General features: G+C 42.5%; 1 protein-coding gene across 15 annotated transcripts in view; it reads left to right on the top strand.

The window, feature by feature from the left end:
- The first annotated feature begins 9,570 nt into the window (after positions 1-9,570).
- The window catches only part of SLIT2 (slit guidance ligand 2), a 274,697-nt gene continuing 256,562 nt past the window's right edge, over positions 9,571-27,705 (top strand). For 4 of the 15 annotated variants that reach the window (XM_052780379.1, XM_052780374.1, XM_052780372.1 and 1 more), the window contains exons 1-3: positions 9,643-10,219; positions 12,104-12,175; positions 13,390-13,461. In XM_052780379.1, the coding sequence (XP_052636339.1) occupies positions 10,044-10,219; positions 12,104-12,175; positions 13,390-13,461 (320 nt within the window). In that variant the 5' untranslated portion in view covers positions 9,643-10,043. Of the gene's footprint in view, positions 10,220-12,103; positions 12,176-13,389; positions 13,462-27,705 lie in introns of all 15 variants that reach the window. The other 11 variants (XM_052780373.1, XM_052780378.1, XM_052780369.1 and 8 more) reach the window with 7 other exon arrangements.

The following is a 27,705-nucleotide window of genomic DNA, read 5'->3' as shown; positions in this document are numbered from 1 at the left end:
GTATGCTCAGAAAAAGCAGGTTATAACAACTTTTTCTTCCCTGAAAACTGCCAGAAAAGTTTGAGAGATCTCAGCATTCAAGGTATCCTTATCAACTCAGACATTTTACAAGCAGCCTCTCCTCCCTTTCTCCAAAAAAACCCCCTCCCAAACCCAACCTTCTTCTCTCCTCTCACAAGATATATACTTGACAAACCCCAAACAAATACAGAAATGTCCAGTGCATGTTAGGTTATGGTAAGACCAGTGGGTAGAGTTATTTCAACCAAAGTGTACTGGAAGATTTCAAACCAGATTTTTTTTTTTTTTTTAGAATAGAGTCTTCAGAGAGAGAACAGAAAGCACTCCAGCTCTGGTTTCCTTCGTATGGGCAACAGAAGAGTCAACAGTGAACTGACTCCATTTTCCCTCACAGAGAGGCAAAGGGGAATGACACAAAAAAGAACCAGCCATCTCAATTTAAAATTGCAGAAAAAGTACGCTTTGTACTATCATCAAATTCATCCACATGATATGCACCCTGAAAGGGAAGGAAAAACTATATAAAATCTAAAGCCTACTGTTTTCTACATCTTCAGCGATATTAGCAACTGTATTGGCTTTGTGTGGCAAGGTTTTGGTAGTGGGGGGGGTTACAGGGGTGGCTTCTGTAAGAAGCTGCTGGAAGCTTCCCCTGTGTTCGAGAGAGCCCATACCAGCCGGCTCTAAGACGGACCCGCTGCCAGCCAAGGCCGAGCCAATCAGTGATAGTGGTAACACCTCTGTAATAACATTTTTAAGAAGGGAAAAAAGTTGGGACAGACAGAAAATGGCAGCCAGAGAGAGGAGTGAGAACATGTAAGAGAAACAACCCTGCGGACACCAAGGTCAGTGAAGAAGGAGGGGGAGGAGATGCTCCAGGCGCCGGAGCAGAGATTCCCCTGCAGCCCGTGGGGAAGACCATGGTGAGGCAGGCTGTCCCCCTGCAGCCCATGGAGGTCCATGGTGGAGCAGATCTCCACCTGCAGCCCGGGGAGGACCCCATGCCGGAGCAGGTGGGTTCCTGAAGGAGGCTGTGACCCCGTGGGAACCCCACACTGGAGCAGGCTCCTGGCAGGACCTGCGGATCTGTGGAAAGAGGAGCCCACGGAGCAGGTTTTCTGGCAGGACTTGTGACCCCGTGGGGGGCCCACACTGGAGCAGTCTGTGCCTGAAGGACTGCACACCGTGGAAAGGACCCATGCTGGAGCAGTTCGTGAAGAACTGCAGCCCGTGGGAAGGACCCACGTTGGAGAAGTTCGTGGAGGACTGTCTCCTGTGGGAGGGACCCCACGCTGGAGCAGGGGAAGAGTGTGATGAGTCCTCCCCCTGAGGAGGATGAAGCAGCAGAATATAACGTGTGATGAACTGACCGTAAACCCCATCCCCATCTCCCTGTGCCGCTGGGGGGTTGGTAGAGAATCCGGGAGTGAAGTTGTGCCCGGGAAGAAGGGAGGGGTGGAGGGAAGGTGTTCTGAGATGTGGTTTTATTTCTCATTACCCTACTCTGGTTGATTGGTAATAAATTGAGTTAATTTTCCCCAAGCTGAGTCTGTTTGGCCTGTGACGGTAACTGGTGAGTGATCTCTCCTGTCCTTATTTCGACCCACAAGCTCTTTGTTATATTTTCTCTCCCCTGTCCAGCTGAGGAGGGGGAGTGATAGAACGGCTTTGGTGGGCACCTGGCGTCCAGCCAGGGTCAACCCACCACAGCAACCATGAGGTGAACCTGGAGAAATCCTTTCCAATTACATTTGGACAGATATATTTCTACAAAAGTCTGAAGAGAAGCTGAGAAAGACTTGGAAAGGTCATTATGAAAAGATTAAAAAAATCACTTGTGGCTTATTCCTTTGTGCCAGGAATAAGTGTTCTACCTCTGCTGCTAGATGACAGTGAAAGCAACTTGCGAGTTGCATTGATGGAATAGGTAACAGTTCATCTCAAGAAGTAATGCCATTTTATCCTCAGATTCAGTTACAACAGAGGAAGCCTGACAAAATGAAAGTTGCGAGAAAGGATATGTTCTCTGTTTATAACTACATCAGGGTGGCAATCCCCAGGGAAGGAAAATAACAACTTAACTTAAAGGCCAGACATTAACACTGAAACAAATGAGTATAAAACAGCATGACTACAGTCACGGTGAAAATTAGGTTTCTGCTTGCAAATAGCCAAAATGAAGCCAAAATCAAATTGTTTAAAGATTGAGTTTTCCTGGTTACTTTTGGTGGTAAGAGACTAGATCCTCCACCGTGCAAGGATATGATTAGCTTAGCACAAATTATCAGCCTTCGTGCAGAAATATCAGCCTCAGTCATCTGTCTCATGCAAAATGTCAGACTCGATAATTTGAATAATCCCTTTCACACTAAACTGTAAAGAATTCCTAAGAATTCACACACACTAAATTGGGAGATAGGATTCTTAAATACAAATTCCTCATAAATTACAGAAGTAGTTTTTTTAGTTGAAATGATAAAGTTCTTAAACTGCATGAGGTCCCTCGTGCCATCCCATGCAAGACAAGCAATATAGTGTGTTTGTTAATCTATGTCATAGGAGTATTGAACATATAACAGCTATCAGGTTTTCTACATTTGATAGCACCTGAGAGGTCACTGGTAAGGGTTAAAGACTTTGCTAGCACAAATTATGAGACTTTTACCAGTAGGTGAAGATACACCATAATAAATACTGACTATAAACCACTTAAATCTGGATTTCAGGTAAATAAGGAAATTAATTGACTCAGTTTTTGCATAAGAAAAGATCGGTAATGTTAGACCAGTTTATCTTCTGTTGGTTTTCTATGCTGAAGCACTTCTTGCATTTTCCCTTTACGTTTCAGTATCCCAATTGTTTATTCTTTGGAAATTCATCTTCTTAATGCAGATTAGGTAGATTTATCAATGTATGTAGTGTCACATGACTATTGCTGCTTGGACAGCCTTTCATATAGCTCCTCAATTTACTAGGAAGCATAAACAAAATTTAGCCTAGCTGTCTTGAAATAATCCCATGTTGCCATGTGAAATCTAAGCATAAGTGAAGCAAATAGAACCCAAATAAAGTAGTGTGCATAGTCTGTGTCATGCGATATGACTGTGTTCACCAAGCTCCAACACTTCCATTTCCTCCCTCCCCAGATTTTTCTAGACCTAGCCATGAGGTATTGTAAATATTTTTCATCAAGGAGTAAATTATAATGAGAATCTTGCTATACAACAGATCTGCACAGAGTACTTGAAGTTCTACTTATTTGAGAAACTGGAATAAATCCACTCTAGTCCATTAGAATGATAATGGAATGATTCAAGGTTTTCATTTTCAGCTCCTAAAACCCAGGAAATTTTTCAAATAAATTTCCAATCTTGCTTTATGGTAAAGCATTGTCAGACTCTAGATAGCTCAATGGGAGCCTAAAGGTTTTACATGTGTGAAATCCGTGACCTTAAAAATTTGATAGTGTCCCTTTGATATTGGATAAACCTCAGGTCACTCAGCTTTAGATTAAGGATACATTTCTGAAATATTTACTACCAGTTTTAATGTTTATTATGGGTGCTGTTTCATGGAAGTCAAGAAGTTTGATCCTTAGCTCCCTTGGAGAAGTTGTACAAACACAGACATGGTCCTATACCCCCTTCCTGCCAGCTAGAGTTTGCTTTAATCTTGTATTTAAACTGAAGGCATTTCAGACCCGTTCTAAACTTGGCTAGGTAACAACTAGAGAAGATAGCTAGCAACTAAATAAAATCTTCTTTGAGCTAAAATATTGTTTGGATACACTTATGATTTCCAAGTTGCTCTTTAGGCCGTAGTCCATTGTGAAATACCAAAACAATTAAAGCTCAGAAAATATGGGCTCGGATTCGTCCAATGAGACTGTCACAAGCAGTCAATGTTCGGAAGGATTAAAAGCAGAACACTATTTAAATGATATTTGACCATAGTTTCCAGTGGATTGCACCTATCCCTTTGTGTCTGTGTTGTAATAGATTCTTACAGAAAAGTTTTTTTTTTATGCTTATTCAGCAATGCGATACGTGGTTTCCCCATTCTTTCGTTGCAAGTTCATGCTTTTTGTTCTCACTGTATGTCTCTATTTTTCTGCAGCATTCCACATTATTATTTTTTTATTTCTCCCTCACTCTTTTATCGTGTATGTGATGCTAGCTTGTTGCTCAGGTTCTCCTCATGACTTCTTTTGCACCCATCATGGCACAATCTTCCTCCTCTGTTCTGATCTGAATGCTAGCATTGTCTCTGCATTGCTTGGTCCACAAGATCTACGCTTGCTTACATGTAAATAGACAATGAACTTCACATTAGCTTGATAGACAAAAGGACTTAGTTGCCAGTTCTTAAAAAATTGCATTACTTTCTCTCTACCTTTCACACATCACGTGGAGGTTGTGATCATATTTTTGTCGTATTACTCCACTTCCAAGCACAATCCTGACTGGAAGTGCTAGATGATCCTGAATTATAAACATGTGATAATAAATAATAAGCAACTAATACACACAGCTAGATGTCCTCTTTGACAATGAATATTACTGCTAGAAGGCTGCTTATTTTATGCCCATGGGAAATCATAGCTAAATAGAACCTGAAAAGCCAGTTGGCTAATGTCCCTACTCACACACTGTGTGTGGTACATCTGGATAATTCCTATCTAGTATGTGTTCATTCTGTTTTAAAATTTCCAGTAAAGATTTGGCTTGAAGGGGATGAAGCAAAGACCAATATCATCTTCTGGGTTTCACAGCCTTCTTTACTACCAGCTTTTCTGATTCATAAACCTTCCTTCCTGAAAATGAAGCCCTTTACTGGTTGTGAATATCAACTGACCACTGTGCTGTTTACAAACACGTTTTAATTTTGGGAAGTATTATTACGTCTTTCCTTTCTCTGGGTCATTTTGGGGGGGCGGGTTGGTTTGTTTGTTTGTTTTTAAACCAGGTAAATGCACTTTTTTCACACTTTTTTCATAGTTCATGTTTGTTAAAACTTACATTCTTAGTTTTGTCCCCTGGAGTCTGTTTTATTTACAGCATATTTTAGGAATGGTGTCCAAAATGGAACACTTTATCCTACCCATAAAAGCTGACAAAAGCTTTTATGAAGCTTTAGGAATTGGTAAGCATTTAAGAATGCTTACCTCCCTTATGTAATATATACCTCATCAGAATGATGTTTGCCTTTTTGTAATGGAATCTCCTTTACCATAAATTTAAGATGACACGTTTTCATCTCCATATCCTTCTCTGGAGTGCTGCTGCCCAGCTAGTCATTTTGCATTTATGTATTTGAATTTCTTTTCCGAATGCAATGTTATGCTCATGTCTTCCTTAAGATTTACTGATTCCATGTGTTTTCTCCAGTTTATCAAAATAATTTTGAATTATCATTCTGCCTTGCAAAATCTCTACATCCCTTTCCATCCTGGTATCATCTGTTAATAGTTATACTTAATTTTCAATCACTAATGGAATCATTCAGTGGCATAATTGTCTTAACAGCTTTGTAAAAGAGTCTACTTTCCATACACTCCCAGACTGACCATCAACCATACTCTGAATACAGGATTTGGGTTTTTTTACTCAGTTAAGTGTCCACGTTCCAGCACTTGGATTTTGACTATATTGAAGTAGATTGCTCAGAAGAATGCTAATGTGCGTGGTGGCAAACAACCTGCTAATATCACCATCTCTCACACTTTCACCTTACCCATAAACTGGTTACCTTGTCAAAGAAGGAAACTAGATTAGTTTATACTGTTTTTTCTTGATATAACTCTGTTGGCCATTTTTCTGTCACCTTATTGACCTTCAGTTATGTACAAATTGATGAGTCATTTGGTTCAGTATCTTTCAGGCATACTGTCCTTATAAAGCTATAGTGATGCTCATACAGCAGATGATGTTCACTGAGCTCACTCAGATGTATCTACACAGCTTTGTGCTCAGCCGTAGTCACTGTTACCAACCTCAGCAGTGAGTTACCTATCATTATTGACTTTGCTCTCCTTATGCTAATAGTTCTGATCTTCTTAGTTTTTTGAGTATCCCTTTAGATCACCCTCCAAAGGGTGGAATGTTGTACAATGAAATCTGGAGAACAGAAAACTGCTTTTAGCTGCTGTCAGTATTTTCTGAAATGGCTGTAACAAAATTTTTGCTCTTCCACTGATGAATGTTTCTAATTGCTTTTCTTTTAACATACCTCGCTGTTACAATTTTTCCCCAGCTTCTTCCTCTATGGGAATATTTTCCCTCATAACTTTGGAAGTGGCTAGAATTAATTCCGCAGGCAACTGAGGCAGCCACAGAGCACTCTGCGGGACAACGTTCATACTCCAGCGATGATCCTATGCCATGTCTGACAGAAGGCCTCGTTCTCAGACAATTTCAGACATTGGGAGCTCTCCCATTGAAGAGTTTAGATCACAAAGAGAGAGTTTCAATGTGCTGGCAGGCAAGACACTCAGGAAAATCAATCTGAGTGAATGAAAGGTACGCTTCAAAGGTGGGCATGTTAAAAATCAATGAACCCCCCGAATAGGAATAAAAATTGATCTTGCTTGTACTTAGTATACTGCTCTTTGAAAGCAAAGTATATTAAATTAAGACCAGTTTAGATTTTGAATCAGCTCTGCATGGAGTAGTTTAGCAACGTTTAACACTTCAAGAATTGATTCAGATTTTCTGAGAATTCCTGTAAATTAAAAAGATTTATTATTTCTTCTCTTTGTGTCTTCTGCAGCACTAGGCACGTTGCTGGTACTTGAAACAAATAATGAAAAATACTGAATGGTTAACATTGTATTTTCTGGTTTTTGTCTGCCTGGAGTTATAAGATAAAGGATTTTAGTAGAGGCATGAAAACAGTATGTCAGGTTAAGTTCTTTTTTTTTTCTTTTCTGTTGCTCGCTAGAAACTTGCAAAATCCTTTCTAAACGCTTTGTAAAGACCTAAAACAATCAAATGGGAGAAAAGAGTGAAAAGCATTTATACATGGAAGCTGATGTATTGCCCTTACAGTCACTGAATTCTCCTTCCTGCATCAATCTAAAAAACTGGAGTATCTCTGTGTCTCTGTAAGACCTAAGGTGCCATTATCAGCATTTGAAAACTGCAACAACCATATTTACTGGTCGTTGTCTAAACAAATGGATCAAAAAATAAAAGTTTTTATTAGGAATGTACATTTTTAGCAATTTTCATTTTGGCTCACATGCTACAGTAAGAGAAGTGAGGAGTAACTTCGCTGGCTTCCACTTCAGCAGATTAACTCAGATCTAGAATAGTGTTTCTGAGAACAGAATTTGTCCTCTTGGTAACGGGCAAAAAGAGACAGTAAGCCTCTTGTGGGGATTGTGCAGCAGAGACCCCAGGGATGAAGAGACTCAGCTGGACCCAGCCATATGGAAGAACCTATGGGCTCCCTTGAGCATTTCCAAACTACACCTTGCTGAAGGCTTAGTCATCCCTGCTGGGGGTTGCCATCTATGAAAGACAAATCATTTTCACCTATTACTGGGGTCTCAAGAGCTGTTATAAATCAGATGGAACTGAATTCACAAGCAAGGAAAACTAAACCCAGTTAAAATTTAGTTTAGAGCCTGATGCACTCACTATTTTCCCGAGAATGCTGAAGATGCGCTGACAATAAACAGCACTTCAGGAAAATTTATCGGTAACATGGTGTGTATTCAGAACACAATTTTTTGAAACGGAAGGTGTTTTCTGAAGGAGCACAGCGGCGTTAATGCTGCTACTCGACTCATTTTAACCTATGGAATAACGCTTGCCCATGTCATTTTATATTCGAAAATAATTTATGAGCGATTCTGGTGTGTTTCACACTAAAACTACACCCGGAGAAAACGCCAAGAAAACCCTCTTTCTCCCTCCGTAACGACTGCTGCCCAAGGCACACAAGACGACCCTCGGCGAGACGCCCGAGATATTTACAAGCGCTGCCGGCGACGTTTCAGCCCCCCTCCCTCGCCAGGCAAAACGCACCCGAGCACCGCGGCCCACCCCGACCCCGACCCCGGCCCCGACCCCGGCCCCGCTCCCTCCCTCCCTCCCTCCCTCTCTCCCTTCTCCCTCGCGGGGCGCTTGACACCCGCAGGCCGCGGCTGCGTCAGAAACTCCGCGCAACAACTCCGCGCTCCGGGGCGGCGAGGAGGGTGGCGAGGGGAGCTCCGCCGCTCTCCCGGGGCAGACCTGCCTCCCCCCCCACCCCGCCCGCCGCCGCGCGCTCCCCCAACTTTCATTCATTGTTGGCGTCGCCGCGCACCCCCCCCCCCCCCGCCCCCCGCGCTCGCCGGGCCGGGGCCGGGCCGGGCCGGCCGGGGCGGGCGGCGGCGCAGCCAGTGAGCGCGGCGCGGGGCGCTGCGGGCGGGGCCGGGGAGGCGCGGCCCCGCCGCCCCTATATAGAGCGGCGCGTGGGGCTCTCCCGGCTCCGTGGGAGCGGGGCGAGGGGCGCCGCGCCGGGCGAGCGGTGGCGGCGGGCGCCGTGCGGCCGCGTGGGGAGCTCTCGGCGAGGCGGCGGTTGGGCGGCTGTGCGGCCGCTCTCGGGGAGCACTTTCCGCGGGCGGCGGCAGGCACCTTGCAGCGGGGAGGAGAGACGGCCGGCCTGCGTGCGGCGGTGCCATCCTATTGTTCAAGCGGAGAGAGTCGGGGTGCGAGGGAAGGAGCCGGCGTGTCGCCTCCCGTCTCCCGCTGCCCGCCCCCGCCCCCCCCCCCCCCCCCCGCCTCCGCCGTTTCCCTCTGCGCCGGAGGAGCGCCGCTGCCAGGGAGCTGAGGGCCGGGCCGGGCTGTTCGGCGCCAGCACCGACAGCTCAGGTGCACCGGCGGGATCGGGGGAAGGGGCGCAAACCCTTCCCGAGGCGCTGCGCCTCAGCGGGCTCCGGGAGAGGAGGAAAGTTGCTCCCTTTCCAGCAGCGACCCCGGGAGCCGCTGAACTGGCCTCACCTGGAAGGACTGAGCAGTTCCTACCTTTCCCATCAGGTGCCTTTGCCGCAGCAAAGCCCCGGTATCCGGGAGACCACGCGGAGCAGCATAACGCGCCCCCCCCCCCGCCCCTCCCGCCCTCGCCGCACACCGCTCGTGTGATCTGGTCTGTCTCGCCGTGCTCCCGGGATCACAGGAGGATCTATAGCTGTGATCTGTCACCGAGGAGGAGGAGGTCGTGGATGAACTCCCTTCCAGCAGGGCAGCGAATCACTTCTCGACTGCTTATTATTATCGTGCTGTAGGACCAGCCCTTTCCTGCTAAACTTGGCTTGGGAGCTTACAGCAGGAGGGGGCGCGGGGGGTGGAAAGCCAAGCCCAACATCATCTTGTGTGTTTGACTTTTTTTTTTTTTTTTTTTCCCCTCCCGCCTCCTTCCGTGAGACAGTTTGATGAATGCCTGCGAGAGGGGTATGATTTGCTGAGGCGCCTCTGGCAGGGCGGTGTGTGCGCGGTGTCAGCCCCGCCGCCGCCCCCCGTGGGGCTGTGAGCGGCCCGCGGCGGGGGACGCGCGTGGGAGCGGCTGCTGCGCTGCGCGGGCCGCCGCGGAGGAAGCGCGCCGCTTGGGCGGACGGGGCTCCGCGGCCTCTCGCCGGGGGCTCGGACGGGAGTGACGGGAGCTCGGAGGAAGATAAGGAGCTCGCCCAACTCCGCCGTACCCTGAGCCCGCGGGTTTGCTTCGCCTTGCCTTCGCGGGGAGCGTGTGAAGACGAGACCCAAGTGCCGCCTCTCCCCGGCACCCGACGGGCTAGCGAGGGAGGGCCCGGGCCCGGCCCCCCTCCCAGCGAAGTTGCCTTCAGCCGCGGATCGGTGCCCACCCGCCTCACTTTGCCGCCGGGGTTGTTTTGTCGCCTTAGCTTTGGATAGAAAGGACTTCGCTTGCTCCGCACCCTGAAAGTTGCCCGAGCGCTCCCCGCGGCGAGGAGGAGGGCGGCGCGCCCCGCGCCTCCCCGGGGCCGAGGCCGGCGGGCCCCGGCCGGGCGGCAGCGGGCGGTGATGATGTGCGGCTGGGGGAAGCTCACCCTGTCCCTGGGGCTGCTGCTGGCGATGGCGGGCGAGGTGGCGCCGCAGCCGTGCCCGGCGCAGTGCTCCTGCTCGGGGAGCACCGTGGACTGTCACGGGCTGGCGCTGCGCGGCGTCCCGAGGAACATCCCCCGCAACACCGAGAGGCTGTAAGTAACCCGGCCGGGGCGGCGGCGAGCGCCCCGCGGCCCCCGGCTCCCGTCCGCGCTCCCGGGGCAGGGGTGGCCCGCGGAGCCGACCCGCTTTGGGGTCCCGACGCCCTGGGCGGGGGGTGTGTGGGGGGGGTGGGTTGCGTTCCCTTCCCCTGCTGCTGGCGGTGCCCGTTTCACGGCGATGCGCGGGGACACGGGAGAGGTGGACGCTGCTCCCAGCCGGTGCCTTTCATCCCGGGAAGCCGCGGCGAGGAGCGCGGTTCCCGCTGCCGCGGGGAGCGGGGGCGGCGGGGCGGGCACCACCGCGGCCCGGGGGGCGCCCCGAGGCGGCGGCGGCGGAGCGGCCTCTCCGCCACCACCACCCCCCCCTTCCCCCGCCGGCGCCCATTTCCCGGCAAACTTAGCTATTGCGGCTTGCTTTCCCCGAGGCGGTGGGGAAGAGCCGGGCGCGGGCAGGCCGCGGGGCGGGCGGCGGAGCTCCGCGGGCGCGCATCGCTCGCTCCCGCCCCGCCGGCCGCGGCGGCTCGGCGCGGGGAGGCGGGCGGGGGCGCGCTGCCGCCCGCTGCCCTGGCGCGAAGCAGGAGCCCGGCGGCTCTCTGCCCCGGCGCAAGCCCGCATCTGTCTGCCTTTGGGCGAGGGCACGCTGGGGTGTTTCAGCCTCTTCCCCACTCACAGGGCGCGAAGTTGTGCCTTAACTGCGATCCCTCCCCCCACCCGCTTTTTGAGAGCGTTAGCGTACCCTCCGGCTAGGGTGTTTTCTAGTCTAGAGAGAGCGAGCAAGCATGTGGTCGGTTATTTATCGTATCGGGCTGCCTTTCAGAAGGGTCTAAGGAGTGGAAGAGGTGAGCACGTTAAATGTCTTGCTAGAGTGTGAGAAGTAAATGCTGGGGTATGAACACACGTCTCGAGTGACGAATTTCACTGAGGAAGAGTATCAGGGGGACACTTCTGCTGAGACTTGTGCGGTTTCTGTACAGTGGTGTTTTGGCCACATGTGGTATGAACAGCAAAAAAAAAAATTTTTTTTTTTTTTTTCCTAACTACGATGGGGATGAACTGTAATTGTTAGGGTAGTTCCCATATAATACCGCTTCCTAATGGCTTACCTCAGGAATCGCGAAGTCTGGTTTTATTTGTAGTGATTTGAATTGAGGGAAGTTTATATCTTGACTTCAAAATGTTACGAAAAAGAGGGCATATAACTCCAGAAGAGAAAGCAGTGCTGAAGTCTGAACAAAAATGCTAGGGCCTAAATAGAGTTTTCCATTGCTTCTGAGCAGTCTTTACTTTCTGCAGTCAGTATAGCTTCCTGTGCAGCAAGTGAAGAGTTTAGTTTTCATAAAATCGTGTTTCTCATCACTTACCCTCCAACAGTCTCATGCTTGTTTGAAAGCTAACGTTTGCTATAGGAAGTTAAGCCCTATTCTGCCTTTGTAGCAGTACTATGAAAGCTGAAAGTTGCTTAAAAATGGTGAAAATTGTCTTGATTTCAGCCACTTAGTTTTTGTTAACAGTCAAACAAATACTGTAGCATATATATATATAGTAGCTTTAGTGGTTTTCTAAATGTAGTTCTAACCACGTTCAGACAGGTTTTGACTCTTCTGTATTGTTAAGGATAAATATAAGCTTTATAATGGCAGGCAGAACTGAGTTTGTAAGGGTCTCATTACAAAGTTTGGAACTACTACTTTCAAGATAAACCTTCGTTCAGTCACTTGGAAATTAGGAACTCACACAGTCTTAGTTGTAGGAATGGTTGGTTGGGTTCATTTACATCTCCTAATTTCTGAAAATGCTGTGCCCATGAAAACAAACAAAACAATTTAAAAGTAACTTTTGAATGTTTTAATTTTGCTGCTTATAAATTATTCTTCTTAGGGATCTTAATGGAAATAACATCACAAGAATCACCAAGACCGACTTTGCTGGTCTAAGGCACCTTCGAGTTCTGTAAGTTTTCACTTTCTGTCACTGATACCTTTTAGGACTGATGCTACAGTTTGTTATAAAAAACACTGAACTAGTTATCTTTCAGTTTATAAGCTGGATGGGTTATCACTTTTTAACTACTGTGCTACTGCATCTGAATTTACAGCCCCTCCCCCATGTGTTATAAACTCATATGAGTAAGTTAGCAATTGCCTTAAATATAATCTAATTTTTTTTAATCTCTCCTTAAGGCTATGAGATAACTTGAGGATTTAACTTGGCATGTAGCTTATGAGTTGCTAGAATTGGTTGAATAACTGTTAGAGTGACTTCAGTTTAAGGTTAGGAAATTTATAGTTCACACTCAAAATGGGTACTCTCAACCTGAAGGGAATTTTTTTAGAAAAAAAGTTATTCCTTTACTGAATTTAAAAGCAAGTCCCAGGTGATGATGATTGCTTTTCTACAGTTTCTGGGCAAAAAGGAAACACTTCAGTGGTGAATTTGAGGAAGTAATGATTTGGTTTGGAGGGTTTTTTTGTAAATGCTTTTGTTCCAAGCATTATGAAGCTTTCAGAATTCTGTGGGGTTTTTGGTTTTTCTGGGGGAAAAAAAAAATTCTAACTAATACCAAGTTTAAAATACTGCAGAATTTACTTAGCTTAGTTGTTAAGGCTATTTAATTTGAGCAAGTAGTCATATAAAATCCTTTTCTGTTTCCCTCTGAAACAGAATATCATGTTGTAAAGTAATTTTTAACATTTTTACAAAACAAAACTACTGTTACAGTTACAGTCACTGTGCAATCTTTCAGTGATGTTTTTTTCCCCAACACCACAGTTCAGTGTTTTTGTTTTGTTATTCTCATGTGAGACTAATATCGCCCTGGTATTGTTCAACTGGAGTCTTATAACTTGCCGAAAAGGAATGATGTGTGTATGTGTGCACACAGCATGTATGCATATGTGTAATTTTTTAACTTGGGACTCTTAAAGTAAATGAGGAAATGTAGTATCTATTCTTCTTTCTTTTACCAAGGATTATTGTTCCCCTTTTGGGTATATGAGCCCGTGTAAAGTGTTGGTGGCGGGTCTGGAAGGTTAAAGTGGATGTCATTCTAGAGTAACTGTTGTACTGTTTTAATGAATATGTGGTTGCCTTTAAGTGACTACTGTTAATGCAACAAGTTATATTGGAGCTATTGATACTTATATATAAAAATTTCTATATTTCAGTCAGCTCATGGAGAACAAGATTAGTACTATTGAGAGAGGAGCATTCCAGGATTTAAAAGAACTGGAGCGGCTGTAAGTATATTTAAAATCAAAAATACAATTTTTTTTTTTTATCAAATCAGTTGCGTGTTAGGGTACTAAGGCCTCTTTTTTTTTAAATTTTTTTAATTTTCTTAAACTTGGGACATCTATTCTTATTGAGACACAAGAGAAGTAAAATTCTCAAGCAGTATGTGTGGGACCCAGGTGGGGGGGAGCTTTCATGAGTAGTCCAGATCTGGAGTGTAAACTGCAATTGTCTTGTAGGAAATAGCTTGAATACTAACAAGTATTTTCCCTTGAATATACAAGGACTTTTTCAAACATGAATACGCCTAAAAAAGCTTGTTCTCTGGGGTACAGTGTTAGATGTTAGTCTTGGAGATGTTGGATGTTTTGTACAACGTCTTATTGGAAGTAACTGCTAGTTATAAAGTGTTGTTACATAGTGTGAAAGCAGTAATTGAATTCTACTCTAGTTTTTATATGATAAACTTTTACAAAGGCTTAGAAAAAAATGTGAACTGTTAACTTTCAAAAATTAATTGGATTTGGACTTTAAAAAAAAAATTGAGTACTGTGGGGAGAGAGGATGGAGTGGGGATGAGAGGATCTTGTCTGGTGAATTGCAAACACCTGCTTGGTTGCAGTAGGACATAGAAAATGCGGCATTCCCAAACTGCTTTAGCTTTTTATAGCAGTTGTTTATTTTTCAGTATGTGCCTTCTTATTTTGTTGCATTTCCTCAAATGAAAATATTTTTTAAAATGTAGTGTACAACTTGGGACATCCGACTCATTAAAGGCAAGATGCTGATTGTTGGATGCAGTTTCAGTTTGGAGCTAGGAGAGTCTAAGAATGCCACTGTATTAATGTATGTTCATGTAGAACTTCAGAGTAGTGTCTTCATTATTACGCATCTTAGTTGCTGCATTTTCATTGTATCACCTTTTCTTTAAGCATGCCTCTGAGGTCTTGTTTGGTTTTTCATTTGCTGCTGCTTTAGCTTCATAAAAGTATTTCTACTTTACTCCATTGAAGAGCAGCATTGGCCTAAACATTCTGTTTGTTTTATTATGGTTGTGCTCTGTATCCACAGCTGCTGTGTATTTAAAACAAAAAAACCCACAAACCATTATGGTTTGGTTGGTCATATAGACTAAGCTATTCAAGAGACTTAGTAACCACCAGTGCAATTATGATATTTCTATAGTAGCTGAAATATCATGTACTTGGGTTAATTACCTCATTTTTTCAAATAAAACAAAGTAACTTTTTGACCTAAGAATTGAAACTGTTGTTATATAGTGCAACCTTTTTTGAATAAATTTTAATGAGATTGATTGCTCTTAGAAATGCATAGTCAGATTCTTTCAAAGTCGTATTAAAACACTTAATGCAATGCTTTTTTACAATGTGCTTTAAACTTTGTACAAAGTATAGGGATTTAGTACAGCTTCTCCTGCTGAGGGATATATTGGAATAATATATACACATTCCTAAATTTGGTTTATAGGGTCTAGCTAAAAAATTAAACAGCAGTGTAGTTCATATTGCAAAAGTAAATACGCATAGATGAAACATGAATAAACATTAAAAGATCCATGCTTTCACTGTGAATGTGGTTTGATGCTGAGATACCAAATACTTTCTAAGTTTTAAACCAGCATATATTCACCTTTGTTTCTTGATTATATCAAAGCAAGACCCTGCTATGTGATTTGTTAACAATATTTCAGAAATTATTTTAAATTGTGTCATAATTTCGAGGCATTTAATGGTAAGATTTCTGAAGTATAGAATTGCAATACTAGAAAAAAAAAAAAAGAACTTTAGTGGTTAACTAACTTGTCTGACATGTTCACATTTTGCCATTACATTTTCTGTTTTTTTTCCTTTGGTTGTCTCTTGATAAATCTGTAAAATCTTTGGAAAACAATGGCTATTTTCCAGTCACATAAGATACTAGTTTTGAGGAGAAATTCTGATAATTGTGGCTACTTTTGTGGGTTATTTTGTTCACCCTTCAGCAGGCAAACTATGACATTTGAAAGTTTAGTCATTTACACCTGCAAAGTTAGATTCTGTTTTGTCTTCAGAGTTATTTTGCATCTGCTGCAGTAGTTGTCGGAGTTTCTTTAATTTGCTGGAATTCAGTCAGTGTTAGGTGTGTGGGTGACTTGTAATTTGAATATATATGCAGGATGTCTTTAAACCGCCCCAGCTGTTGGCTAAGAGCAAATATTTCATATTTGTGAGGAAAAGCTGAGAAAATTCTTCTTGTTTACAACTGCCAAGTCCATCTGATGAAGGCGCATTGTTATCTGACAGCCAATTCATCTCCTTGAGATTCTGAAATTCAAAACGATTTCTCAGGAAACTTGTGGATCCTTCCTTCAAGTATTTTCTTTTATACATTAAATACCAAGCCCTTTAAAGCTTTTTAGTTTTTTTCAATGTGTAAGTGTAGGATGTCACATTTCCACTGTAAGTGTAATGTGCCAAGCTGCTGTCAAAGAATACCTGATGCAGTCCTTTTAGCATGCCAATGGAAGGTAATGAACTCAATTTGGTTTATAAGATTGTTTACATGTAATATTTCTTATGTTTTAATATCTTGTGCTAGTGTATACAGGCTGAATTTTAAAATGTGTTTCCTGTAGTTCAGTACTCTCTTTAATGTGAAGAACAGACTTTCACAGTAGTTTCCCTTTGGGAAGAAAAATAAATCCATCTCTCTACGTTAAGTGGTGCTTTTGGGTTTTTTGTTTTTGAACTGGAATTTCAGTTAGAAAATAATTTCTTCTTAGACCAGTTACTCTGATTTCCAAGGAACTGTTTGGTTGATCAGTAAGTTACTTGTCACGAATACTCATTTGTAGATCTGATCGTGCAAAATGCTGAATATCCTCAGCTCCCTCTAAGGGAAGTGAAGACCTGAAGCACTTTGCAAAATTAATCTCTGAAAGAAGAAACTCTCAACCGTCTCTTCAGAAGAGAGCTACTTAAGATATGATTTGATTAAATCTATGTATACCTCTCTCAGGTGGATAGAAATGTTTCTCCTATAGTTTAGTAAAACAACAAGAAATCTCTAGTACACTAGATATATGTAGTAGTATGTACACAAAGCTATTTAGACCTAATGTGCTCCATAACAGGAATTTGTGTCACGCCAGTGTAATTGTAGAATTGCAACGTAAACCAAAACCACAATGAATACTGCCGTAGCTAGTGATTGTTACCACAGCAGCCCACCTGTATCTTTAAATTAAAAATGTTCAGTTAACAATAAGTGATCGTGTAGTAGTGCCTACCACATAAGAACTGGGAGGGAAAACAAGATGGAAACTAGCAACTTAATCAGGTAAGTTTTAGGTTTGTGGAAACTTTAGTTGCTGGAGAGACCCTGGTAAAGCTGAAGGTGATTTTGCTATAAGCCTTTTAGTTGGATACTTCTCTGAAAAGTCTTCAGTCGAATGTTCACTTAGTTATAATCTCTGGCGTCTTGTCTGAAGGCTCAGCTCTTAAGGGGGTACTAGCTCCAGTCCAAACCAATTTGGTACAACACTGCCTGAGCTAGTAAGTCTGCCGTGAATATGGCTTTCTTCACAGCCTGTATCTTGAGTGGCTGAATCGCATGGTCTGTTGTGTTGTGTAGATGCTCCGTCTGCTGAAACAAGCCCCTTTGAACTTCAATACATACAGCCCATTTTTCAATCAGTGGGACAGCTTGTACCTTTGTGTACATCCTGAAGCAGTGTCAAAAACTCTTGGATTAATTATGATCTTGTCTGTCCTGTGTTTAACATCTGCAAGACTTTCTATATTAACTAGTAACCTGTATGATGAGCCCATGTTTCTATGAGTAGAGCCTTTAAAGAGTATATGGCCATTCAGTACATGGCAGGTCCCACAAAGAAAGGATTGGGATTGTGACCCGTTACGTTGTCTGAACCTTTCTTATGTAGACCACAGTTGTGTATCAGTGGTGGGTTTCAGTGTGTTTCATGGCAGGAAGGCACAAAGGGTCAAGGTATGGAGAATTTCCACAACATTTAAGAATTTCCAGAGACCACTGCTTATTATGGGAGACAAAACCTTTTGAAACGATTCCTTATGAATATGTGAAATTAAACACTTGTTTCTTATTTCTTTATAAAGCTGTCATCTTGGGTGTGATGTTTATAATAGTTTGAAATAGCCTCTTAAGAAAACGAGATGAAGATAGTGAAAAGCTCCACTTTCTGAAAACTAGCACTATTATTACACACAGCTTTAAAAATGACTTTTAAAAAGTGTGGTCAATTGTTATCCCCAAGGCCACCTTCTTCTGTGGTGTTGCAGCTACTGTTCAAAGTATCCCAGTGTTTTTACAAGCCATTGTCATCTGAAGGGAAGTATAAAGTTTGAAGACAGCTGCTATAGACAGTTGAACCAGTTCTATTATAAGCTACTTAAGTCTAAAATTTCCTTACAGTTCTTTGTACTCCAGAAATACCATGTAGTCAGGTTTTGAGGGCTAAATATACTCTTCACTTATTTACATAGCAGAGCAGTTACCTTTTCATTTAGGAAAACATGTTTTTTTGGCTGATAGGAACACTGTTTTTAATCATAAATTTTGCTAATAATTTTTCTATGTCTAGTAGTTGGGATGCCAGCTATGAACATTCTAAGATGATGCTAAACATCCAAAAGATGTCAGCATAGGAAGAGTTTACAGCAATCACTTGAAAACTACCCACATTTTTCTTCCTGTATTTGTGAATAATCCATTGAGGCAGCAGTATGCCCCTAAAATGCTAATTTGGAGTCTGATTCTGCAGACATTTACCACGTGAATAACTTGGTTTGCATGAGTAGTCCCACTGATTACTCTTGTGAGAAAGGTTACTTGTGTGGCCTAAAAAGTTTCCAGGCCAAGCCCCTACACTTTTGATACTTGAATTAATAGAATTTATTTCTAAAACGTCTGTTTAATATCTTAATGTTCTAAAGAACTCTCTGTGTAGACTTAAAAAACCAAACTAACAAAAAAACCCCACAAACAAAAAAACCCCAAATCCCGCAAAACCTATTTGTGCTGAAAACTAGTGTGGAAGTAAAAATCTTACTCTCTCAGGCTCTAGAACAACTGCAACTTCTGAGTCAGTATCTGAGCTAAATATTTATGCTCCCCATACCTCCCCAAAAACCAGCCCCTCTGAGCTACATGGTGCAAATAAGATGAAATCCTGAGTTCAAGAAAAGAATGCTGTAAGGGTTGAATATCAAGTTGGTACTTGAAATGGCTTTTAAACTGAAAGCTACCTATGTTGTATTTTCATGTTTCTTTCAATGTATTACTGAGTGATGGAGCAAGAAATATTTCAAGAATTAAATGTTTTGTTACAGTTCTTGCATTTTTCTAAATTTTTATGACACAGTTCTAAAATAACAAACTGAGGAATTGTCTGTGCTTGCTATTTATTGGGGCTCCATCTCCACAAGTACATTAAATAAGTTATTAAAACTTAAGATGAAGAGAGCATTTACTTAGGAGTGTTTGACTAAGTAGTAGTGAAAATTATTAATGTTTTGTTCATGCTGTGGATGAACAATTTGAAACTTAAAGATGTGCCACAGCACAGAAGGAAAAGTATATTTCAGCTACATAGTTTCAAGGAAAAGTTTGTTTTTGTTTTTGTTTTTTTTTCTGCTTAGCAAACACACTGAAATACTACTTGAATTTCTTTTCTGGATATAAATCTATATGTGAAACTGCTATGTTTGCAGCTTCTGCAACAAGGGCTTAATTATAACCTCAATATATGGGAGTCAATCTTGTCAAAGATATTAAACAGGATTCAGTATAATAAAGTTTTTTTAGCTATATTTCGCATATTACATGGTTAGAGTTAATCTGTTTGGGCTCTAACCTAGTCTGATAAATGCAGTAAACTATTAAGCTGTATTAGCAGGTTTTGAAATTACAAAACCAAAACTGACTTATGAGTTACCGGGATCTCTGAACGTATGGTGTTTTACAGAGCATCTCATCTTACGAAGGCACGCATAGCAGGATGGACTAAGAAATAAAATGTTCCATCTAGGATAAAAACAAATACAGCTTGTCTTGGGCAGTACTGCCCACCAGGCCTGGGCAATTATCGAGGGAATTAGCAGCTGTTTCAAAATAGACTAGATACACTAGTACTGCTCTTTTTGTCTAGTCTAGGAAAGGGCTATACTATATTATGTGTATGTTCTTTCTTAGGGTCCAGACTTCTTGTATCACTGATGGGATAAAACACGCTTTCCAGAGATTAAAATAAACCGATGTGCTAACTTTTTATTATGTATTGATGTGTGGCATGAGATTGCAGTTTTATTCCATTTATTTGATGAGCTCTATCCATAAAATGTAAATTCCAAGTAGGAAAATAGTAACTTTTAAAAGAGGAATAGCAGGATTTTCTATGATTCTTTAAATGTGAGCTGTGTCAATAAATTAATCCCAGATTAATTAGTTTTGGTCTGAACTTTTTCTTTCTGGGTTTTGAATCTCTGATAGAATATAGCTCTTTCAGTTGCAGAAAAGAAGTGTTAAAACCCCCAGACTTCACTTCCATAGAGCTACATGATCAAAGTTCAGGAGCAGGGACTTCTGGAAAAAATGCCAAATGTTGTCTATTTTTATGATGCAGTTTTGCAGTTTTAGCTGAAGCAAAATCTGTTGGTTTTTTTCCAAATTACAGAGGCTTAGAAGTGAAGTTTAAAGGCTAATGTGGAATTTTAGGACCTGTGGTGAAAAATGCTATGTTAGCAGTGGAGTCACTGGTACTGTTCCAGGAATCATTTGTATCACTATCATAGCTAAAAGAACAGCAAATAACTGAATGATACTTCATCTTGTTGTGCTTGACTATATGTAGTCTCAATGAAAGCAGCTTTTTTGGTGGTAAGACCTTGTATTGCATAGTATGGAAGTTGTACTGAGCTCTTGGAATGAGTTCTTAGCTTTTTAGCTAGAAGTTAGTCTCCAGTTTCTTTTCTCACTGAATCTTGGTCTTCATTTTGGTATGCAAATTCATTACTGAAGCCTGAGAATTAATTTTTCAGCTGGGGTACATTCTGAACAGTTTCTGACTCCTGCAGCCAGGAAGGTCTAGGTTGGACTGCCTACAACCTGAGGTGCTGATGCATGTGCTTGTTTTTTCAGGCTGCTTGATGTTTTGATTTTCTCCCCCTTAAAGCATTGATACTTAATCACCTGTCTGGCTTCAGTCAGCATATATGAGCGTTTGAAGGGTTAATACCTTCACACATGTGTGATAGGTAGCAGAAGCATAATGAGTTCAGGTAGAGAATATGTTTTTGAACAGCCCTGAAGGGGGTGAACAGTTATTCCTTGTTAATCACGGATGTGAAAAACCCTTCTCTTAGCTAATCCTACATAGTTTAAGGGCAATGTATAGTGCATTCCTCATCTTAGAACAAGGAGGAGACCATGAAGCCTGTGGTGCTAATCACTTGCCAAAGGAATGTGAGACCATCTTACACAAATTGTACTGGGGCACCTGTATAGTTTAAAAATAATAAAAAATACTACAGTAATTATTCTGTATTAGCAGACTTTTGTCAAAGCAACTTCAAATACCTTCTCTAAAAATGTCTGTTAAATCAGAAAGAGACAAAGGCTGTCTTTGAATACAGTATTTGAAAAGATGTAGTGTTCTAATGGAATTTTAAAAATGAGATTATAGCTACATTTTGATTGCAGAATACTACAAAATGTTGATAAAACTTTTAAGTCCAAGAGTGATGTTCTTCTTTTAAAAGTCTTGTAAATGTTTGCTATTATTTTTAGTATATTTTATTCATCTGAGTGTCTTTTCTCATGGGACTCCTTTTATAGGTCTAGAAGTCAAATTGCAGTGAGAAGTCCTGTTTGCTCTTTGCAGATCTTTTTACAAATTCCAGGGCAGGAAGGCTGTTTATTTTTCCCACATCTGTTTTGTGCTCATCCTTTGTGACATTGTTTGCTGGATGCTCTTTTTTCTTGCTTCCTCTGAAATGGGTAATTTGCACTGTTGCAAAATGCTGAAACCAGATCTGGTTCTACAGAACTGTTGTGTCAATGTTTTTGTTTCAAATAGTGTTTTGTGTTCGGAAGCTATTTTAAATTGATGCTATAGAGCAGTGATATTAAACTTAAAGCTATACATTTTAGTTTTACTCTATAAAAATAATCTCTGTTGCAGAGCCAGTTCAATATTTTAAAAAAAAAAACAAAACAGATTTAATGTTAGATGGCCACAGGTGAAAATTGAGTTGTCATTACATTGTAATATAGCATATTTGAAAGCTGCTCCTTATTTTAACTGCAGAAGCCACAGTTCTATCTGGAATTTTACAGTTAAACTCCAAAATGTATGAGGGGACTGGCTGCATGACTGCCACTTCAGTGACTCATGCTGTTACATTACCTCATTTATTCTGAAGAATCTGGTTGAAACTTCATCAGAAGAAATGTTTTATTTTCCTTCATAGTATATAGTGCATTGTGCTGGCTTGTCTTTAATAATAGTGTAGACCGATAATCAAATACAATGTGGCAAAGTCTCCCTTAATTTTTTTTAAGACACACCAGCCTTTCTGAATTTAGTTTGGCAAGATGCCCGTACAGGTGCTACAGAAAAATACTTGAGTGAAGACTTAGTGTGGTAACTCAGTGCCAGAAAGACAGTTACAAACCTATCTGGACTTTCTGCAGGCCCTTCTTGCCTTTCTAAACAATCTGTCCAAACTCTAGCTAAATTCCATCCAATAGATCAACTTCCCCTCCCCTCTTTCTTTGCCTTTTTTTTTTTTTCTTGGAAGTAATCCCAAGTGTTGTCAAAGATCTTCCTTGCTTCATCTGATACTTGATTCCATATTATTTTATGGAGGTTTTATAGCTTCTTTTTACTTCTTTGTGGTATACTTTATAGAATAAAATCCAATGAATTAGCCTCATAGGATTGTAGACGTTTGAAGGAGACTCTGTAGATTGTCTAGTCCCACGCCACTGATTAATGCAAGGCTGATCAGAGCAGGTGGCTGAGGGCTGTTTCCAGTTGGGTTTTGAATGTCTGCAACAGTGGAGAATCTACAGCCATTTGGGGCAACCTGTTCCAGTGTTTGACCACCCTCACAGTCAAACGTTTTTCTTATGTTTAAATGTAATTTCCTGTATTTTGATTTGTGCCCATTACCGCTTGTCCTTTCACTGTGCACCCCTGAGAAGAGTCTGGCTCAGTCTTCCTTACTTGGGAAGGAAGTGCATCACTTATTTATACACATGATATATTTATACACATTGAGATCCCTGTGAGCCTTCTCCTCCCCAGGCTGAACAGTCCCAGCTCTCAACTTCTCCTGCTCCGACAGGTGCTTCAATCTGTCTGCTTAATCATCTTCATGGCCCTTCTCTGGACTTGCTCCAGTATGTCCATGTCTCTCTCCTAGTGGGGAGTCCAGCACTGGGCACAGTTCTCCAGATGTCTCACCAGTGCTGAGTAGAGTGGAAGGATCACCCACCTTGACCTGCTGGCAACACTCTTCCTAGTACAGCTCAGGATGCTGTTGGCCTTTGCTGCAAGGGCACATTGCTGGCACCAGTTTAATTTCTTGTTTACCAGGACCCCAGGCCTTTCTCTGTAAAGCTGATTTCCAACTGGTTGTTCTCCAGTGTGTGCTGGTGCATGGGGTTATTCCTGGGTGCAGGACTTTGCATTTCCCTTTTGTTGAGCTTCATGAGGTTCCTTTTTGACCAGTTCTCCAGCCTGTCCAGGTTCCTCTGACTGGCAGTGCACACACCTGGTGCATCAGTCATTCCTTCCAGTTTTTGTATCATCTGCAAACATGCTGAGGGTGCATTCTCTCCCATCTTCCAGGTTGTGGATGATGATGTTGAACAGTACCGGCTCCAGTACTGACCCCTGGGGTACACTGCTAGTGACTGTTCCAGCTGGAGATTTGTGCCACTGATCGCAGCTCTTTGAACTGGTCATGTAAGACAATTTTCAGTCCACCTCACCATCTGCTATTGTAGCCTGTACCTTATCAGTTTGTCTATGAAGACAACTGTTATGAGGACAGTGTCAGAAGCTTTACTGAAGTCAAGATAAACAACATCCACTGCCTTCCCCTCATCTGCTCAGCTCCTTATTCATTGTAGATTATCAGGCTGGTCAGACATGATTTTCCCAGCTGTAAATCCAGTTGCTGACTACTCCTAGTCATCATCTTGTCCTTACTGTGTCTAGAAATAGCTTCTGGTTTGCTCTATCACCTTCCCAGGCATCGAGGTGAGGCTGCCCAGCCTGTAGTTTCCTGGCTTTTGCTTTGTTTTTCACGTTCTTTTTGATGCCATAGGCAGAATTAATAGGAGTAATGACCAGCTATTTATAGAAATATCCTTTCTGTTGAAAAAGTAAGGAATACAGAAACTTCCAGATAACAACAGTCTTAGTTTGTCTCTTTTCTTCTTAGCAAAAAAAAAAAAAGCCCAAACACAACTAAACAAAGAGCTTGTCCTAGCTCTGCTTATATTGGAAAACCTCTTAAAAGAAGCAAAGTGAGTATAGACTCCTGATTCTCCGTGCAAAATAGTGTTCTGCATAATGTATGGAGAATTGATTGGGGTAGGGGAGAAATGTGATAATTTTGGACTTGACATCAGCCCTGTGTGAGAAGAAAATGAAGGACAGAAAATACGTTAGGGTTCAAGTAGTGTACATTAGTACAATGTAGTACTATAGTTTGCAAAGTAACTTTCACCACTTCCTACGCAAGTAAGAAACTGAGTTTGCAGTAGTGTCTATGTCCTGCTTCCTTTCAGAAAATTTTTTTACTAAAACAAATGTCTAATTGGTATTTGATATATTGAATTGAGACTAACTTAGATGTCTGTCTTAGCTAGTCACTGTTTAGCCTGGAAAATGGAGCCCTGATTAAGTGGTTCTTGACCTGGGGAAGATTTTGACTTAGGCATCCAAATGCTGTAGGATCAGCCCTGAACTTCTCAGATTCCAATTTTTATTCATGTGGTCAGTAAACTTGATATTGCTAGGTTTAATGAGATTATGAGTAGTTTGACTAGAGATGCGAAGATCTTTGCAGAGAATTCTTAATGGAAAAACTGGCACAATCTTTTGCTTAGCTCTTAGTTCTTGGGCCTTCTTCTCACTTGATGACATGTTCATGCAAGTCACATTTACAGACAGCAGTTGCCAGATGTGTTGAAGTTCAATAGATTGTGGCTTTGGACATGGATGCACAGATGTTCTCTGCCTCTGGCAGATATAGCAACGCATTTTTTGTAGAAAAGTAATAAGGCTTGGCTTTCTTGCAGACATAAGCCTAAGTCAAGCTCTATATGAAGTTCTCTGGTGAGGAAATAGGCATCATTATTCTGATGTCTGTTATTCTGACCCTTTTGTGGTTTAACCCCAGCTGGCAATGAAGAACCACGTAGCTGCTCACTCACCCCCCCCCCCCCCCCCCCGCCCTGGGATGGGGAGGAGAATCAGAAAAAAAGGTAAAACTTGTGGATTGAGATAAGAACAGTTTAATAATGAAGATAAAATGTCATTACAATTACTATTGTTATTATAAGGTAACAAAAAGAGAGAAATAAAACCCAGTAGAGACAAGTGGTGCACAATGCAATTGCCCACCACCTACTGACTGATGCCCAGCCAGTCCATGAGCAGGGATTGGCCCCTCCCAGCTGTTTTGGGTTTGTGTGGCCGGGTTCTGGTAGCAGGGGAGGGGCCACAGGGGTGGCTCCTGTGAGAAGCTGGAGCAGTCTGTGCCTGAAGATCAGCCCGCAGAAAGGACCCATGAAAGGACTCACGTTGGAGAAGTTCATGGAGGGCTGTCTCCTGTGGGAGGGACCCCACGCTGGAGCAGGGGAAGAGTGTGAGGAGTCCTGCCCCTGAGGAGGAAGTTGCGGCGGAGACAATGTGTGTGATGAACTGACTGCAACCCCCATTCCCCTGCGCTGCTGGAGGGGAGGAGGTAGAGAAAATTGGGACTGGAGTTGAGCCGGGAAGGAGGGAGGGGTGGGGGGGAAGGTGTTTTAAGATTTGGTTTTACTTCTTATTATCCTTGTTTTGATTTGATTGGTAGTAAATTAAATTGATTTTGGCTTTTTTTTTTGCCCAAGTTGCATCTGGTTTTTTTGCCCGTGACCATAATTGGTGAGTGATCCCTCCCTGTCCTTGTCTCGACCCATGAGCGTTTCTTTGTATTTTCTCCTCCCCATCCCACCAGGCTGGGGAGGACTGAGCGAGTGGCCTCATGGTGCTTTGTTGCCGGCTGGGCTTAAACTATGACACCAGCCAACTCCCCCCAGTTTATATACTGAGTCATATGGTATGGAATATCCCTTTGGCTAGTTCAGGTCAGCTGTCCTGGCCATGCTCCCTCCCAGCTTCTTGTACCTGCTCACTTGCAGAGCAGGGGAAGCTGAAAAATCTTTGACTTAGGATAAGCATTACAAGGATAAGGATTAGCAACAACTAGAACATTAGCGTGTTGTCAAAATTATTCTCATACTAAATCCAAAATACAGCACTGTACCAGCTACTAGGAAGAAAATTAACTCTGTCCCAGCCGAAACTAGGACTCCCTATATATCTAGGGTCAGGTTTTTAGGACTTAATGGTTAAACCAGTCCATGGAGATGATTTGGGTGCTGTGCACTAGCTTTCAGCTTTAAGATACTTGGATAATTTTGTAGGTTGATTCAGTATTTCCTGAGCTCATAAAGCCTGAACTGGTATTAGACCTTCCCAGCAGATGCGTATCCCTGTAACCTGTTGGAAGTGTTTGAGGAGCCTGGTGGGCTGTCATTGTGAGTAGAAAGTGCTGTTGCATGAACACTCAGGGGTCTGTTTACTAATATGTCCTTTCATTTAAAATTGAAACTTAATGAAAAAATGTTTGTATGCTTTTCAAGTTTATGCATATTTTGCAAATGAGCTTCAGTGAAAAGATGTTACATAGTATTTTTAAATGGCTGTGATAGTAATGTCCTCTGCTGACAAACAGTAGGTGCAGATGTGCTCCTTTGAAGAGTACAATTTCTAAGCTATACAGTACTGTGTGTTACTATGTGCAGATAGTGTACTTACTTCTCTCAGCTAACTTTGAAGGAGGAATGAAAAATAATGGCTTCTGCGATCATTAACTTTGTGTGAGTTGGGAGCCTTCTATCCTTCTTCCTGAAGCAATGGTAGTAGAATAAAATGCATCTGTGCCTTGTATTTAGAGTTTCAGAAGGCTCTCAGTCTCTGTGCACCCAATGGGATAGGCTGTTTCTAATTAAAGAGTACAGCTGATTTATAATTTGCTTGGAACAGCTCTCTACTTCGATCAGTTCTCAAGTTATTTTTGAAAGCTTTTGTTATTTTAGGGGGCCTATGGCTAGAATTGTGTCTACTTGAACTAAAACCCACTGGAAGATGACTTGTGGGGGATAAAATAGCAGCCTTCCAGTACCTGTGAGGTGGTTATCAAAAAGCTCAAGCCAGGCTCATTGCTGTGATGAGACAACAAGCATAAATTGAAATGAGAGGTTATGACTGGGTATAAGGGCAAAACTCCTTCACCGTAAGGACAGTCAAGCACTGGAACAACTCTGTTGCTCAGAGAGGCTGTGCAGTCTCATACAGCTTCGCTGGCTGTATGTAGTTGATTACAATGGGATCAGAAGCAAGTTACAGTGAAGGCTGTAACAAGTCTGGGAAACAAATACAGAGCTGCTTGTGAATTATACCAATTGCAGGTGATTACATTGCAGACAGTGTAATATTTTTTTTTTCTCTCCTTTCCTCCCCCATTCATGATTGATACTGGATCACAGTTATTGTGGCATGAAAACTTGAGAGAGACATCAGAATGGATTGGTGGCATGGCCAGACTTCAGTGGGTTGGGATACGTGTCACGGGGAGTGTAATGTGCTCTCCCTGCAGTTTACCTTTAACTCTGTCATCCTTTGCATAATCCTCTGGCTGCATGCAGAAGACAAGTAAAACCCAGATACGCATCCATTTCTGCAAAGCTAGCCTGTTCTCTAGAACCAGTAACTCAAATCAAACTAATTTTTTTGCTTACCTTACTGTTGTCTGTTTCACAGTGTAACCTATTGCTTGTCTGTACCTACTTTTTATCTGCCTATTGGTATTGAGCTTCCCTCAAAGAGTATTTTCACCTGCCCATTTGTCAAAGATTTTCTTTCTTTG

This window comes from Harpia harpyja, chromosome 2 (genome assembly GCF_026419915.1).
Source record: "Harpia harpyja isolate bHarHar1 chromosome 2, bHarHar1 primary haplotype, whole genome shotgun sequence".
Classification (NCBI taxonomy): Eukaryota; Metazoa; Chordata; class Aves; order Accipitriformes; family Accipitridae; genus Harpia; species Harpia harpyja.
The sequence above is the reverse complement of the archived record's forward strand: the minus strand, read 5'-3'. Positions and strand labels throughout refer to the sequence as shown.